The sequence below is a fragment of the Morchella importuna genome, assembly GCF_003444635.1.
Source record: "Morchella importuna strain M04M26 chromosome Unknown Morimp01GS029, whole genome shotgun sequence".
NCBI lineage: Eukaryota > Fungi > Ascomycota > Pezizomycetes > Pezizales > Morchellaceae > Morchella > Morchella importuna.
This window is the reverse complement of record NW_025763426.1, coordinates 625,708-640,261: the sequence shown is the minus strand read 5'-3', so window position 1 is coordinate 640,261 and position 14,554 is coordinate 625,708. Positions and strand designations below refer to the sequence as shown.

The 14,554-nt window shown below is 44.7% G+C and overlaps 1 protein-coding gene across 1 annotated transcript; it reads right to left on the bottom strand.

Moving 5' to 3' along the window:
* Positions 1 to 10,004: 10,004 nt before the first annotated feature.
* Positions 10,005 to 10,508, bottom strand: LAJ45_08465 (uncharacterized protein; the record flags this gene model as incomplete). Its single annotated transcript, XM_046118015.1, has 1 exon — positions 10,005 to 10,508. The coding sequence occupies one exon, from the start codon at positions 10,506 to 10,508 to the stop codon at positions 10,005 to 10,007; it is 504 nt and encodes a 167-aa protein (XP_045968941.1).
* Positions 10,509 to 14,554: the final 4,046 nt, after the last annotated feature.

Genomic DNA, 14,554 nt, shown 5'->3' with positions numbered 1-14,554 from the left:
TACATAGAGTACATACCTTGTGGGCCAGCTAAGTCCTCAAATCGTGATGTTGTCGCCAACTCCACACAATCTACTCTAGAAATTAATTATTATTCTCCACATTTTTTAGGGTTGTTGTTGAGACAGAGACTTTAGGCATTTTTGTCAAGTGGCATGCGAGTAAACATACAGGGAATATGGCACCCTTGGCCACTTGGCCCCCGTTCCATGCAACGGGCTGGCCTTTGCGGAGGCCCACCAGCAGGAAGACAGCAAGAGGTCTGTGATATTGAATTACGCTATATCCCATGCAGAACATCACAACTATTCAGTAAAGATTTACTGTCCATCAATCAACAATATATTGGTTCTCGATATCAGCCAAATAACGACCCTCCGCTGCAAGAAATCTATTGTAGGCATTGTAGGCATGTATGTATGTATGTATGCACTTTAAGCTGCCGTTGAGGTTCTCATGATGCAGGAACGAACACACCCTGCCGGCATTACCGACCACACAATTTCATAGCACATGCAGTAGTAGCCGCAACCGCAATTTCTTAAGATGAGGGAATTTCGCGAAACGCTTCACGTCATTTGGAAGCGATTTTTCTCCTCTTTTTTTCAGAGCCAGAATTCTGGGTACTCGGTAGTACCTGCGCTGGAAAAATCTGTGTATGTTCTCCACTCCAAATCTTCATATCTAGTGGCCCTTAACGAACCTCGACTCAACTACAGATGTGGGCTGCATTATCACAACCCTGCTCTTCGCAAACTGGTCATGACCACCCCGTTCCAACTTTCAAGTGGTCATGGTAAACATCAGCCCTATTAACAGTGTTTACACACTATCCACGAAATCTCCCTAGAGAACGAATTAAAGAAGAGTTTTTTCATGCACTTTTGTGAGGTAATAGAGTTGCAACTGGCCATACGCTCTAAGTGTTCTCTGGACCATGATTCGATGACACAACCCTGTCAACGATACCCAAATTCCTGGTGCATAAGGTCTAAAAAGAATAAGGCACAAAACTCCTTAATCTTGCCGTTCCAGTTCTGGACCACAATTCCGAGTCACCACAAGCCACAAAATTCCGACCCGACACCCGCGCCGTACGGCCGTGGGACCACCTAACTACAGTTGTTCAATATTAGTAGGAATTATCCGGGGATTCAGAAAACAGAACGCGTGTCCCCAGGCGGCACAGGAAACAAAATGATCTCACCTTTTATCCTATGCCGGCCTCAATAAACTGGAATGCGGAGTGCAATGCTACAGTTAATAGTAGTACTACTTGGTAGTTTTGGTATCATTCTTGATAGATTTTTAGCCAGTCCGCCGCCGGTCATCCGGTCACTAGAGAAGGTACCGGCACCACTAGAGTATTCTACTACAGTAGTACCGGCCGACAATGCACCCCACAAAGCCCCCTCCGCCTAGTTCCCGATAACCAAAACATCTATGTACCAGAGTAGGACCCGCGATAGCTTGACGCGTGTCTTCTGGAATGACAGTCACGCGTGGGAAACAGGTGAGCTACGCACCATATCACGTGGTGTTTAATTGCGATCTACAACCGCTATTGTCTACTTACTAACTATCAGATATACTTTACCAACTGCCTAATTAAATCCTTATCTTGATATCTGGGGTATTATTTTGCTTCAATAGGAGTGCCCAGGTACGTGTCCTGCTGGCATGGCTGGTATCTCAATATCATTATCAACGGCGCCGAGTTCTGCACTTCTCCCAGCCCAGTCTTTTTTTTTTTTTAGAGGAGGGGCACTTGACTGCAGGACTTGGGCTGATTTCTAAGTTTTGCGAACTTCAGCTAGTTACCCCACTGTTCCACCATATCAAAACCCATATATCCGATGTATCTACTCTAGTCATCAGGCATACGCAGGGACGCCATCTCCGCTCATCGAAACTAAAGACAGCAACACAAACCCGACACCTCAAGTCAAGGTGTACATTGGATAAAAAATAAAGAAGAAGTGCAAAAGGCGTAACAAGTGCAAAACACGGCGAGTAACCAGGGTCTACCTCCCCTTTCAGGCACCGGATTCAACCTATTAGGCGCACTGCATAGCGGTGATGCCCTCGGGTGCTGGTAACCAGGAAAGCCTGGTTTAAGCAATCGAGAACAAGTAACTCAACTTGCTTAATGCTTGGGTTCGGTATCGTAGGCTGATTGGTAAAGCTGCATCTCGATGAGAGTGGATGCAATGACAACGCAACTATAACCTATGATATTTACTATCTAAAAAGAAGCTTTGAATCTGCGGTTTTAGTTCTCAGCCCTGAGACTGCGGGGAACTTGCGATTTCTTGCCATTGCATCTCCAGTTTATTCCCTACCATATGTATGGGCTGATCTTCTACAGCCAATGGGACAGCAAAAAGCCGATATTTTTGGTGCCTTTCATACTTACTAAATAATACTACGACTATATCTGCATCATTCAGCGCAGCACCTGGCATTATCACAGGTTTATAGCCAATGAGTATATCCGGCTAGTTACACTCTATTCTATTACTACAACGCTCAATCATTTCAAATTCTTTAGGGTTAGGGTTAGTTGGCCAGACCTGACCAAAATCGCCAACTATTTGTATACCCGTGGTGATTTCTTTGTTTTTCGTTTCCCCTCCATATATTGCATACATTAAGTACCAAGAGCTTCCTTTTAAAAGCACAACTGGTGGCGTCTGACCTCAACTCTTTACTGAAAATCATTGGCCAGATCGATCCCCTTAGTAGAAGAGTTTGGTGCGACCTAGTGCGTTTCCCCACTATCAGGCTAGGACATCTTTTTCTTGAGTTTATTCACATGCATAAAGAACGCCTCATAAGGAATAGCTGGCACGATTTAACCATGCTGCTATCAAAAGAAATATATCAAGATTTACGGGATAGATACTATATTGGTCGCGGGCGAATAATGTGGGACGAAACCTAAAAGCTCGGGTTGTTTGAGACCTTTACATCTACTCTTTATTTCATAACGCTCCCAATCTGGACTGGATCTGTATATGGGCGTAGAGTAGAGTAAATCGTGCATGACAACAAGATTTTGGTGGTAGTCCAGTTCGGAAATGCTATGAGGTGAAGGGTAGCAAAACATTGGCTAGTGTATGTACTTTCACGAATACACTTACCCTGTGGTACATCGATTTAGGTAGGATGGGGATAAGTCATCCCATTTGTAGGCATAAGAAATGTGAATTTCTGCATGTTCCGGGCAAAAATGATGACTTACAGCACCATCAGGATATCTTGAGGAATTACATCTAGGTAATCAACCTGGCGGGGATAAGTTATACCAGGCTGTCACAATATCCCAGTCAGCAGGATATGCTGAGGACGATATCCCACCCAGCAGGATATGCTGGGGATCATCATGAACCTTTATGGCTTCACCACACAAATATCTCCGAATGAAGAAATCATCAATCACTTCCATCAACATTATCTCTGGACTATCTCTTTCATAGATGGCTTTGTAAAGGTTAGGAAATGCAATCCCCCAAAGAATAATATGCACATCACTTTGGCCAAACCAGGCATGGGCTAACTGAGTGTGGTCACTCATGCCTCATGCACTGAGATAATACGGATGGCTTGATGCTGGTGGTGACAGTGCACTGATAAGGGTGATGATGGTGGTGGTGATGGCGGTGGTGATGGTGGTGGTGATGATCCCCGCCCTGTCAGCTAGTACTGTACGCGTCTCCGCTCAACTCTTATGATCTCACCTCAGGCCGTCCCACCACTTACCCCCCCCCCCCCCTAAGCCGCGTGTCATCCCTGGTCAGGGGATAACTCTGCCAAATCCGTGGGATACCCTCACCCTTAGAGCATGATAAGTACCCCTGTTACCCCATATAAAAGATAGGATACCCTTTTCTACCGATTCCACATCACCAAAGGTTATACTCTATTCCCTAATTACTTATCTATTTGGCTCCTGTACCACAGGGTTACAGAGTCTCTCACTCGTCAGGCCTCGACTCGTCTCTAGGTAAGTCACCGTTATCTAGACCATTTATGATTACAGAATCACACCTGTCCGGCATTCATTGGCTTCTGGGCAAGTCACCGTTATCTAGACCACTTGCTAGATTATACTTCAAATGCTGGCCTCCCGAGACCGGGAAACTCTAGGAGATACCTGCTATCTAACACCGCTACATTTTCCGGTGCTGAAAAAGACCATGTCTATCTCATCGGCTCAAAATGATATCCAATCAGTGATTCAGTTTGCGGGTATAAGCTTCATCGTGAATCAAAGGGAAACTCAAATCTGGCATTCTTCTTCCAGGTTTAAGATACATATGTACTACAAAAGAGTCTAGGGAATCTTTCTCAGTGCTACCTTAGATGCGGAAATGAAAGCAGTGCAGTGATTCACTGCGGAACCCGACTGTTTTATACAGTCATATGATCGTCTGCAAATCCGGGGTACGCTTGTTGAAACCGGATATACCGTCCTTCAGAGTTACAAACTTTATTTTATGCTTGCCTTGCAATTGGCTCTTTGTTTAGGCTACTCTAATTCAAGCCAGTGGTCCAGGACTTAGGACTCGGGAGTAGATGTGGCCACTTTCTAGGTAGGTGGATATGAAGTAGACATGTGAAGGGCAGAATCCAAAACAAATCTCCGGGACTCTTCTGGTCAGGATCGCGGGCGAGAACGCAAGCATCCCGAGTTAGCAGTTGATCTGACCATCATGGTAGTATTGTGGTGTACGTATCGTGGTATCGGGGGAATCCTAAACCCGGTAATACAGGTGCGGGCGGCTTAAGCCCGCCGGCGGCCCGGACATAAAGAAACCACCCGGCCATGTGCTACCGAATGGACATGGTCCGGTCGTGGTCGGGTTAATCGCCGGCTGGTCAGGCCTCGCCTTTGCTAGAATCGGCTGGCATATCGGACACTCATGGTACAAGGAGGTGGCAGTATAAATATATGTACCCGGCCCGTGGTATTTCTTGAGAGGAGAATATTTGAAAGGTCCCTCTAGTCTCGAGTCTACCTACCCGATCTGACCTTTCTGGATCGAGTTGTCCGGCTTGTCAACTTCTAGAAAGGCTATTTGATCATCAGGTTCTAAGAAATCCGTTCTTGCGGCTATACCTGCAATTCAAAGCTTCTTATAGCTGTACCAATCGATGATGCGTAGTGCAGTTGAAAAATGCGGGAGCCTTGGCGGCCGGACCCGAGTGATATTCCATGATTAAGCACGGTTTATTTTATTAGAAACATTCCCGCATGGAAATTTCCTGGTGACTGTACTCAGTTTCCCTACTCAGCAAAAACCCTACTGAGAAAGACTTCACACACAAATATTTCTTGGCCGTATGCTTGGCGGCCCCAAGTCTCAGTCGATCTCGCTGAGCGGGGAAATGGAGTAGGAGCTGCTATAGGCGGCTTCGGGCGCTCCAAAATGAAAGAATATATAAGGGTAATCGGAGTCTGTCAATTAACGGTGGCTGATTTCAACAATACGTGCAAAGTTGGTATTCTCAACTCAAAAAGAGGAGCTAGGCGCACGCTCCCCTTGACCCAAAACTTTTGATATTTGGATATAGTCCCTGGTATAACAAGCATTAAATAAGGCTACCTGCGAGGTAACCAATTAATGTAAGGTAATAAGAGATGAGCTTGGTTAAGGTGGCCTCGTTTATCACCAGGTTTTCCAGCGTCGATATCGATTGGAGGCCTAGGAATATTTGACTCAAAACCCCTCAAATAGTATAATCCTCTCAACGGACGTCTCAGGAAATTCGGCTCAAGGGAGATACCAATCTCCCTGGGAAACAGCCAATTAGCGCTAAAGCTAGGTTGAATTCAAACCATGAGTTGGGATTCCGGGCAGTGTATGCGTAGTTGAAAGTCAAAGTTGCGGTGTAGTTCAACTCCACTCTTAGCTCCTTTACCCTCTACGTTAAGACACACTCTCCTCAATCACCCTTTCCACCGATGACAAGTCCTGGAATCAAGCTATCTCGTACCGAGAGGAGGGAAGAAATGCATGCCAAAAAGGTCTGGATACTTTATGTGAGGCCACTCTTCGGTCTTAGTTACTAGAGACGGTTTCCCTAACCACTAGAACACTCCCTTCACTCAGAATCTTGACGTATGAAGAAGATCAGCATTATGATCGCCTTCTGTACTTCATCATTGACTGTCCGAGTGATGGGATGTCCGAGTGGCCAGCAAAGTCGTCTGATACACAAAATTGATAGGAACCAACGATGTCATACAAGGTCCGGAAGGGTTTTACTGCCGTCATGTTCACCTACTAATATCAAGCATCTATTTGATTCTAAAGCCTTTCCAGTATGCCTAGCACACTAGGATGCCTTCGACAAACCCTCGATAAACCCTCGATAGATCTAGAAAAAGAATAAAGGCAGAGGCATATACCGTTTGAAGACCATCCCAAGGCGAGGTCACCACCCAAAAATATCTTTTTCTTGCTATTTTCTCCGAATTGTGCCTCTTTATCCAGAACTCAGAAATCGTGTGTCACCAGATATCACTCGGTCGTCCGGACAAAACATCTGGAATTTGATCTTGACTGGCCGATACTTTAAAACCCATCCAGAGAGCTGGGACTTTTGGACCTACAGTAAAGGGGACCTTTAAACCAACGGTCAAGACTGCCGGTCAAGTACCGCGAAAGAGGGGCCAGTTACCAGTCGCTGATTGTCTCGGCAACTATCATATGGGCGATCGATCGCAGAATTACCCTCGAATTGGCACAAAACTAGCCCAATCCGCCATTGTCGAGAAAATTAGTGACTGGGCCGCCGCGATTACTGGCCATGGCCCCTACTTAATCTCCATCTAATAAATATTGCGAATCTTTAGCCACCCGGCAAAGGTACGGAAAAGCACTAAAAAATCAACGTGATTCTTTAGTGAAAATAGATTCCGGAAAAGCTATGGCGGGGTCTAATTTATACCGCAATAATTGGCGAAATCGGACAAATCGCTAGTGATTATTAAGGTCCTAGTCCTGGAGAAAATAAACCTAACTCTACAAAATCTTTAAAACCCGATTTTAAACGAGAGTTTAGGGGCCGGATTTTGTCCAAGTTCCACTTCTCTAGGTACTCTTGTTGCTAGCGATTTGTCCGATTCTACCAGTGGATGCGGTATATGCCACTTTCTATTCACACGGTTTATTATGTAATAGTTCTGGCGTGCCTGGCCGATAAACGGCCGATCGTAGACCACTAGATGTCAACAATTTCCGGGTTTCGAGATATTAATGTATCCCATGACCAACTCAAAATTATCTTCAGGACGGATACCCAGTTAAGTAATAGATGTCCTTTTTCTCATCAAACGACCAAGTAACATCGTGATGTTTTTTTTTCCCCCACTTCATAACTTATTCCAGCCATCAACGGGATCTCATAGTAAAGTAATATTAACCAACCATAACACCCAGAGACATATAGATCTTGTTCCGAATCCTATTTTTATCGCGAGTACCAACCTTGCGGTTACTAAGAGTGGGATGAATACTATATAAATAGCCTTCTGATATTAGGAGCTAGTGTTTAATAATAGCCTCCGGTCTGATATACTCGGTATTTTAAGAGCTCAGTGATTGAGTGCGTCGAAGTAAGAGAACTAATGAAAGGATTGATTGCACTCCTCCAATTTGAATGGGATGTTCGGTTTGCTCAAGATCAAGATCGTGTGCCCCGTTGGCCAACAGTGAAAGATGATTAGCGGTGTTGGACGGAATTTATAACGGATAAAACGTAAAGCCCAAAGCTCACCTCTGAATCTACTAGATAAAATATAATTTCCGAGTTCTCTCGGTAGTTTAATCGAACTGTCGAGTCTATTCAAACAGCAAACCCAACAGGCAAAGTATTCCCGAGCTTACCAGCGCATAAATGAAGCTTTGAACTATAGGTAAAGATTGGGACTGACCTACCTGACTCATGAACTTACCTTATATCCCACGAGTCAAATTCTAGCCCACAATCAGTTTTAAATTCTAATAATTTGAGCTGAGTGGAACGCTCCCACCCCCACGCCCAGCCCAGCACCCAGAGTGGTTTTTACTTACCTGTCAACAGGCCCAATCATACCTCTAACCCCACCTTCAAAATAGCGAGCGACTTCCCAGACCACCGCATCACCAACTCTAGTGGTTTTCCCCAAAGTCAATAACTGGTCCCTCCTTGTACAATTATGCATACAGAAATACCAAAGATACTGGTATGGTTCCTGACCACGACTACCCGCTCCGTTAAGAAATCCTCCAGGATTAGGGCAGTTCCCTCTTTTGTTTTTGTTTTTGGTTTGTGTTTGGTTTGTGTTTGGTCTGTTTTTGTTTGTTTTTTGTTTGTTTTTGGTCGTTGTTTTGGTTTTGGTTTTTTTTTGGTATTTTTTTTTTTAATTCATTAATTGCGGGTAATTCCCTAAACAGAACCTCAACCCTGGCGGATTTCGTAAAGGGTGGTGGTAGCAATAAGTCGCCCGGAACCATACCTGTACATATCGTGAACTTTCAAATGGTCGGGACGCAGCGTCCTTAGGAGTAAGATATCCATCGTAATTTTACGCTTCATGCAAGCTTTTTGTACCATCCAGGTAATTTGTTGTTGTAGAGCTCAAATTTAGTACCTGAATTAGGTGATTTGTGGTCGTGTGGTGGTGGGGTGGTGGGGTGGCGGTGGTGGCGGTGGTGGTGGGGTAGCTAGTCGCGAAAAACTGCAGAAGATTACTTGGTGGGAGTGTGAAGGGAAGAAAGTACATGTAGTGACGATGTTTGTGTAGTAGTGAGAAATGACGAGGGTTGTATGTAGTCGGAGGAGGAGTAGAGAAGGAAACAATTCAGTTGCTGCTATGTATGTAGGAAAATGGGACCGAGAAACGCATATTATTGTTCACACGCCCAAAGACGGCCGGCTCAGCTGGGTAACGCAATGTTGGCCGAATTTCCTCATCAGGAACTGCGAGTTAGGGCATTTTCGGCATTCACCTAACTGTTACCCAGCTGACACTACTAGTGAATAGCTTGTTAGGATTTATTCATGCCTGGACTATAAAGTCTTTTAATTTAAATTTTGCAAATGCAGATGCCAAATCTGAGAAGCCCACCAACAGCTAATGAAAACCCGGGATCTCTTGATAAAATGAGATATGGTAAAATTGATATCCCAGATTCTTCGAGCACAAAATACAAGATTAGAGTTAGGAGATATATGGCGCGAGAAGGCATAGGGGGTGGGTGTGTCAACTTCAAAGGAACTTTTTTTTGTATGGGAATTAGAGAAAATCCCACCGTTGGGCTAGGCACTAGTACCATTATGGGAGTAGATCTCCCAATTTCTATAAATTGATTGGCTGCAAACGCCGAAGTTTACACACCTACCCACCATAGCTTCTCGAGCCATACGTTATAATTAATTAAACCTTAAGCTTCCCTCTATGCTGTAATAGTGCTAGCGTAATGCACCGTGGTACGAAGATTGTGTGGCTGTACATACATATAAGTTATGTAGGTACGTTCATATCCCTGTTGTAACTTAGGGTGGCGCATGGGTGTGTAAGTTAGCTACATTTGCGCCTAGGCCTGTGTTACCACTTTTCCTTCCCCAGCGTACCATTTCTCGATCCCGAAGCAAACTACATGTGCTTCTACCAGGCCTCCTAGTGTAGATCTAGGATAGATCTCGGTGGGTTTTCCAGATGTAAAGAGCATATATATGATTCATAGCATCGACCATACAAATGGGAATCGTGTTTGTCAATTATGTCTGCGCACAGAATCAATAATATCTCTCCTCATTAATCAATCTTTTCAAGCGCTTTTATTCGAGAGAGAATGAATTCTCTCTTGTCTATAGCTTCATTTCTCAATACGGGCGCGTTTAATACTAGCTATAACCAACGGCCACGGCTTACCCGCCCAATACCATCGCCAATACGAATCTATATCCTCAATCCTTCCTCCTAGATCTACGGTCACACGATATAATTCTTTCTCTACCCAGACTTAGATCTCCTCATCCCAAGATCTCCAAACGCCCTATCCTTCTCCCCTTTACTCCCCGCATGGCCCAACTTACCGAGCGTATCCACGACAACCGTCTTAACATCTCTACAACCTACACCAGCGCCTTCCGTATTGCTATGTCTATCTCTCCGGCTATTGCTCCTTTTCTGCCGCGCAGTCTCAGCCGCTATCTCCGGCGCCATATCACGGTCAAAATACCAGTGGAGCCCCTGAGTAGTTTGTTTCGCTGGAGTAACATCATACGTACCCCCTGAACCATCCATCTCTATTCTGTCGCCAGTCTCTTTCTTATTCGTTTCCAGAGTAGTATAATACTCCCCCGAGCCATCCAACTCAATTAGGTCTTCATCCTTCTCTGCCTTGCGTGGTGCTTGGAGGTGGCGTATTTCTCTCAGCTTCGCGGCGGTGTCTCCCTGGTATGCCAATTTCTTCATGGCTTCCTCCATCTCTTCCTTCGAGAGATATTTCGACATTGGTAATTTGTTATTGAATCGGGTTTGAGTTTGAAGTTCGGATGTTTGTAATGTCTATAGATCAGTGCATATAATTTAAAATGTAAGAAGCCGTATTGTACCTTATTTGTACTCGTCGGCCGGCCACCGGTCTCAATTCCTGCTCTGATGACTCTTGAAAAAAACTATTCAAAGATTCTTTGTTTATTTTACGAAGTACTCCGTAGACAAATGTTCTTCAAAGAATTATAGGTAAATCTTGAGTCCTGGGTAGTTCTGAGCCAATACTCACGTCCCAGAACTGACTTTCGCAAATTTGCAGTCTGAGGTCATCTTGTGAAGTCGAGTGATCAGCTGTGATTGAACACACTATAACCACTCCGGTTAGTGAGACCTATTAGTAATCAAGACCGGCCAATGATACTTTTCGAAACTTCCATGAGATCAGTTTTGATAGCGAGACTGCTGCCTGATGAGATATTTCCACGTAAGGAAAGCCATTAATAGCCTGTGGCTGACATTATAAGGCAACTAATACCAAAACCTATAGTTTTTCCTTGCCGCGATCAAGAAATATTTTTACATATCTAGTAAGTTTTACCCCGCCTATTAATTTGGCTTCAGAATACCGACTAAAAATCAATAGCAATTAAGAAGGAAGTATGAGATAAGTTACCTTGTGTGGCAGCACGAATCGTCAAGCCATTTTAAACTACATCTATGCTAAAATTGACATCTTGATACATTTGATCTTCCGTTTTCCTGGAATCGATAATATAACATTGGGTCGAGTATAAGTTTCGCATGGAACAGATAGTTAGATCCTGTTGCTACAAACACATGCTCAATAAATGAAGCCATTAAACTACAACTCTCCGGGAAATTTCCCCACCTTGGTAGGATCTTCCCATTCTTTGTATTTTCCATCGGTTGCGATCCGTCTGTGCCCCTGTATCGACCTCTCAATCACTTAATGCTCCCTCTCCCTACATGTGCAGTAACTCCGCTCCACCGAGCAATCGCGCGAAGAAACACTTAGTGTTGTACGTGTTGGAGTATGTTAGTGAATATTCTGGGAAACAACTAACAGCGCTCAAAACAGCATTATAAACACACCCGTTCCGAGAGATGATTCTGGTTGCCATATCTAGAGTATGTCATCTCAGGTCCCAAATACCAAGGACGGGACGGAGTTTATAGACTAGGTTATATATAAGCATGACTACCTATTGGGTGATATTTGGTCTTCCCACCCGAGTCGAGCCGTCCAGAGCGTACGTAGTACCATCAGCCCACCCCAAATGTTTCATCCGTCCCTTCGTTACTACCGGAATATATATCGTCGCTTCTATCTCGATCTAGAAGCTTATATATATCAGAGCCTCCCGTCTGCAGAAAGCCTTACCACGTACTACGCAGAACCACCCCACAATTACTCCCTCAGGTCACACTAAATAGAATAGTTACCCCCCCGCGAAGAGTAAAACGTGTTGTACAACCCATCACAAACACGCCATCCCGGATCCCCGACATATTTTTCAATACCCACACAATCCGCGCTATAACCGGGTCATGGAGCGGAAGACTGCTTTTCTGCAATTGATGGTGCTACCTTTGTTTCTGTGGAAATTGTAGCTACATACTGTGGTGTTACATGTAACCACGTATTTCGGCACTTGGCAACCGTGATGTTCGGGAATCTAGATATCAGCCATGCTTGCGGGAAATCTTAACGAGAAATCAGCCCGGATGGAATATATAAGTAATTGTCACACTAAAGATTCGGGTTCAGCTCATGGCGGAGGTGCGGAGAGAAGCAATTACTAAAGTCAAGTTTCAAAATCTGCCGTTTCCTTTCTTTGGTCAATTCATTTGCTTCTAAATATTGCTCTATCAACTCGTACCTTCAGTCAGAACCAAACATCCCCCTTCCTCAAAAACGATCACTCCCGAAAATATCCTCCCAATCACGGCTGCTTCCAACGCCAAGCCTGGTGGCAAGTGATACAGTCCCTCTTCTAAACCAGTTTTTCTTCTTACTTCCCTCTGGAAGACTGGTCACACTGAGATTGGGGTACTTATTCCAATCTCCGCGATAGTAATACTCAAGATTATTGATGCTCCTCGATTGCCTCAAGCGATGCAGCGAGTCAGCGCTAGGAGCGTCGTGATATCGATGCTTCCAAAACCGCAACTCTTTGAGTTGGGATAGATCATTTCTGGTAGGTAGCAGATTAGATGCCCACTTATTATACCTTCTTCTCCAGCTATTTTGGTTATCACTCCCGACCCTGTAAGTTCCCAAGAATTCCGAGACAGCCTCCTCCGTTATGCCCGGGCTCTCCGCCGGGTCTCTAGCAGGTTCAGAGAAGCTGCTGCTGCTGTCGTTCATGCTCCACACTCGGTCTTCGTATATGGTTGGAAGACTTGACGATGTCGCTCTTCTTCTTAAGGTTTGCCTTAAATTGCGGCTACGACTCGGCATGGTTATTATGTATGCTAGTAGATGTTAGTGTTTGGATGTTGGTATGATATATCTATCAGATCAGGAGTGCTGTGTGCTCTTCCCTTGAACGGTTTCTGCGCCTTCCTATATAGAACACCACGTCTTTCATCTCGGTAACGATGGTTGTGTTGTATGTTTGCTGCTTGAAAGCTTGAAGTCTTCTTTTCGCCTGACCTCATGAAACCAGTGAGCATGGCTTGAAAGGAAAAAAAATGTTAGAGTTTGGCAGATTCGAGGTTCTCACGAAGCGACGTGACGTAAGCTCTTGATCCGAACACATAACATACCGGCCAGTAACACTGGACGTTGAAGTTGCGTTACCCTTTCCCGATGAAAAGACCTTGTGCGACCGACCATCTGTTCGAACCACGCATGTCGCCCACGCATATGCGCTCGATGGGCTGCCTACTTCAAACCTTCTCTCACTTTACGTCGTGGAAAAAGGTTCACATTTTCCTCCACGGGGGCCCGGGCCGACTCAATTACTCGCTGCCTACCCTTGTGCCCCCCACCGCAGGAGACGAAAAAGTAAGAAGAGATGTCCTCTCGACACAAACATGACCCCTAGCTAGCCTGCTGGCATAAACATCACCCACCCCAAAGCAGGTAAGGGATAAATTAAACTTAACCTTCTCATTCCGATGTTAATGTCAATATCAAATTTCAGACGTCAGACGTCTCCTCTCATTACACCCCCCAAGCAACCGTACTGCAGCGCGATCACGTTGCATCACTCGCCCGTTTGCCAAGCCCGTCACGTGAGCGCCTACTAACTACCAACCTCCGGCCTACCAATAGCACTTTTCAAACATGTACCTTCCAAACATATATACATACGTAGCAGCAATTACAAACCGTAGAGTACATAACACCAACGCACCCATCCATCGGAGAACTCATTTTACCTCTCCGCCGATCGCACGGGCCGACAGTATACTCATAGGATACATATGAGGGTACATATCTGTAGGTACATGCGGAACGGTACTTCCCGGTAACAAACAGGTTTTACGGGCCGGCGAAATGGAAATGAAATATGAGGAGCGTGCAGAGTAAATAGTTAGGTAAGGAATCAATGCACATGTAGAGCACACTGCTCACTGTAATGGGGACACACACCCCCAAAGCTTGTTTGGGGGTGTAAGATCGAGTGGGAGTAGCAGCGTGACGTGCGAGTGGTTTTGAATAATAGGTATAAAAAGGTAAAAGTAAGTGTTCCTATAGGGTATATGAATAGGGAATAAGGTGTCGGAAAAGTTGCTGCTCGAGAAGTAAGCTTTTAGCGGAAGATCTTTTGGAAGGGAAGAGAAAGAGGAAGTCCCATAGTTAGATTGTCGCCAGGATGCTTTCTATCCATTCGAACTATAGTAGCTGTTTTTGTTGGGTGAGATAAAGAAGCTTCTCAGATCACTGTCACTCGCTATTGGAACCAAAGATTTTGTTTAACATCTCATTTTTGTTTCGCTACATAATTAGAGTTAATCGAGAAGTTGAACAAACGATTTCATAAAGAAACAACATGTATCGCAGTCCAAAAGCAGCCAACTAGTTTTAACCCAAA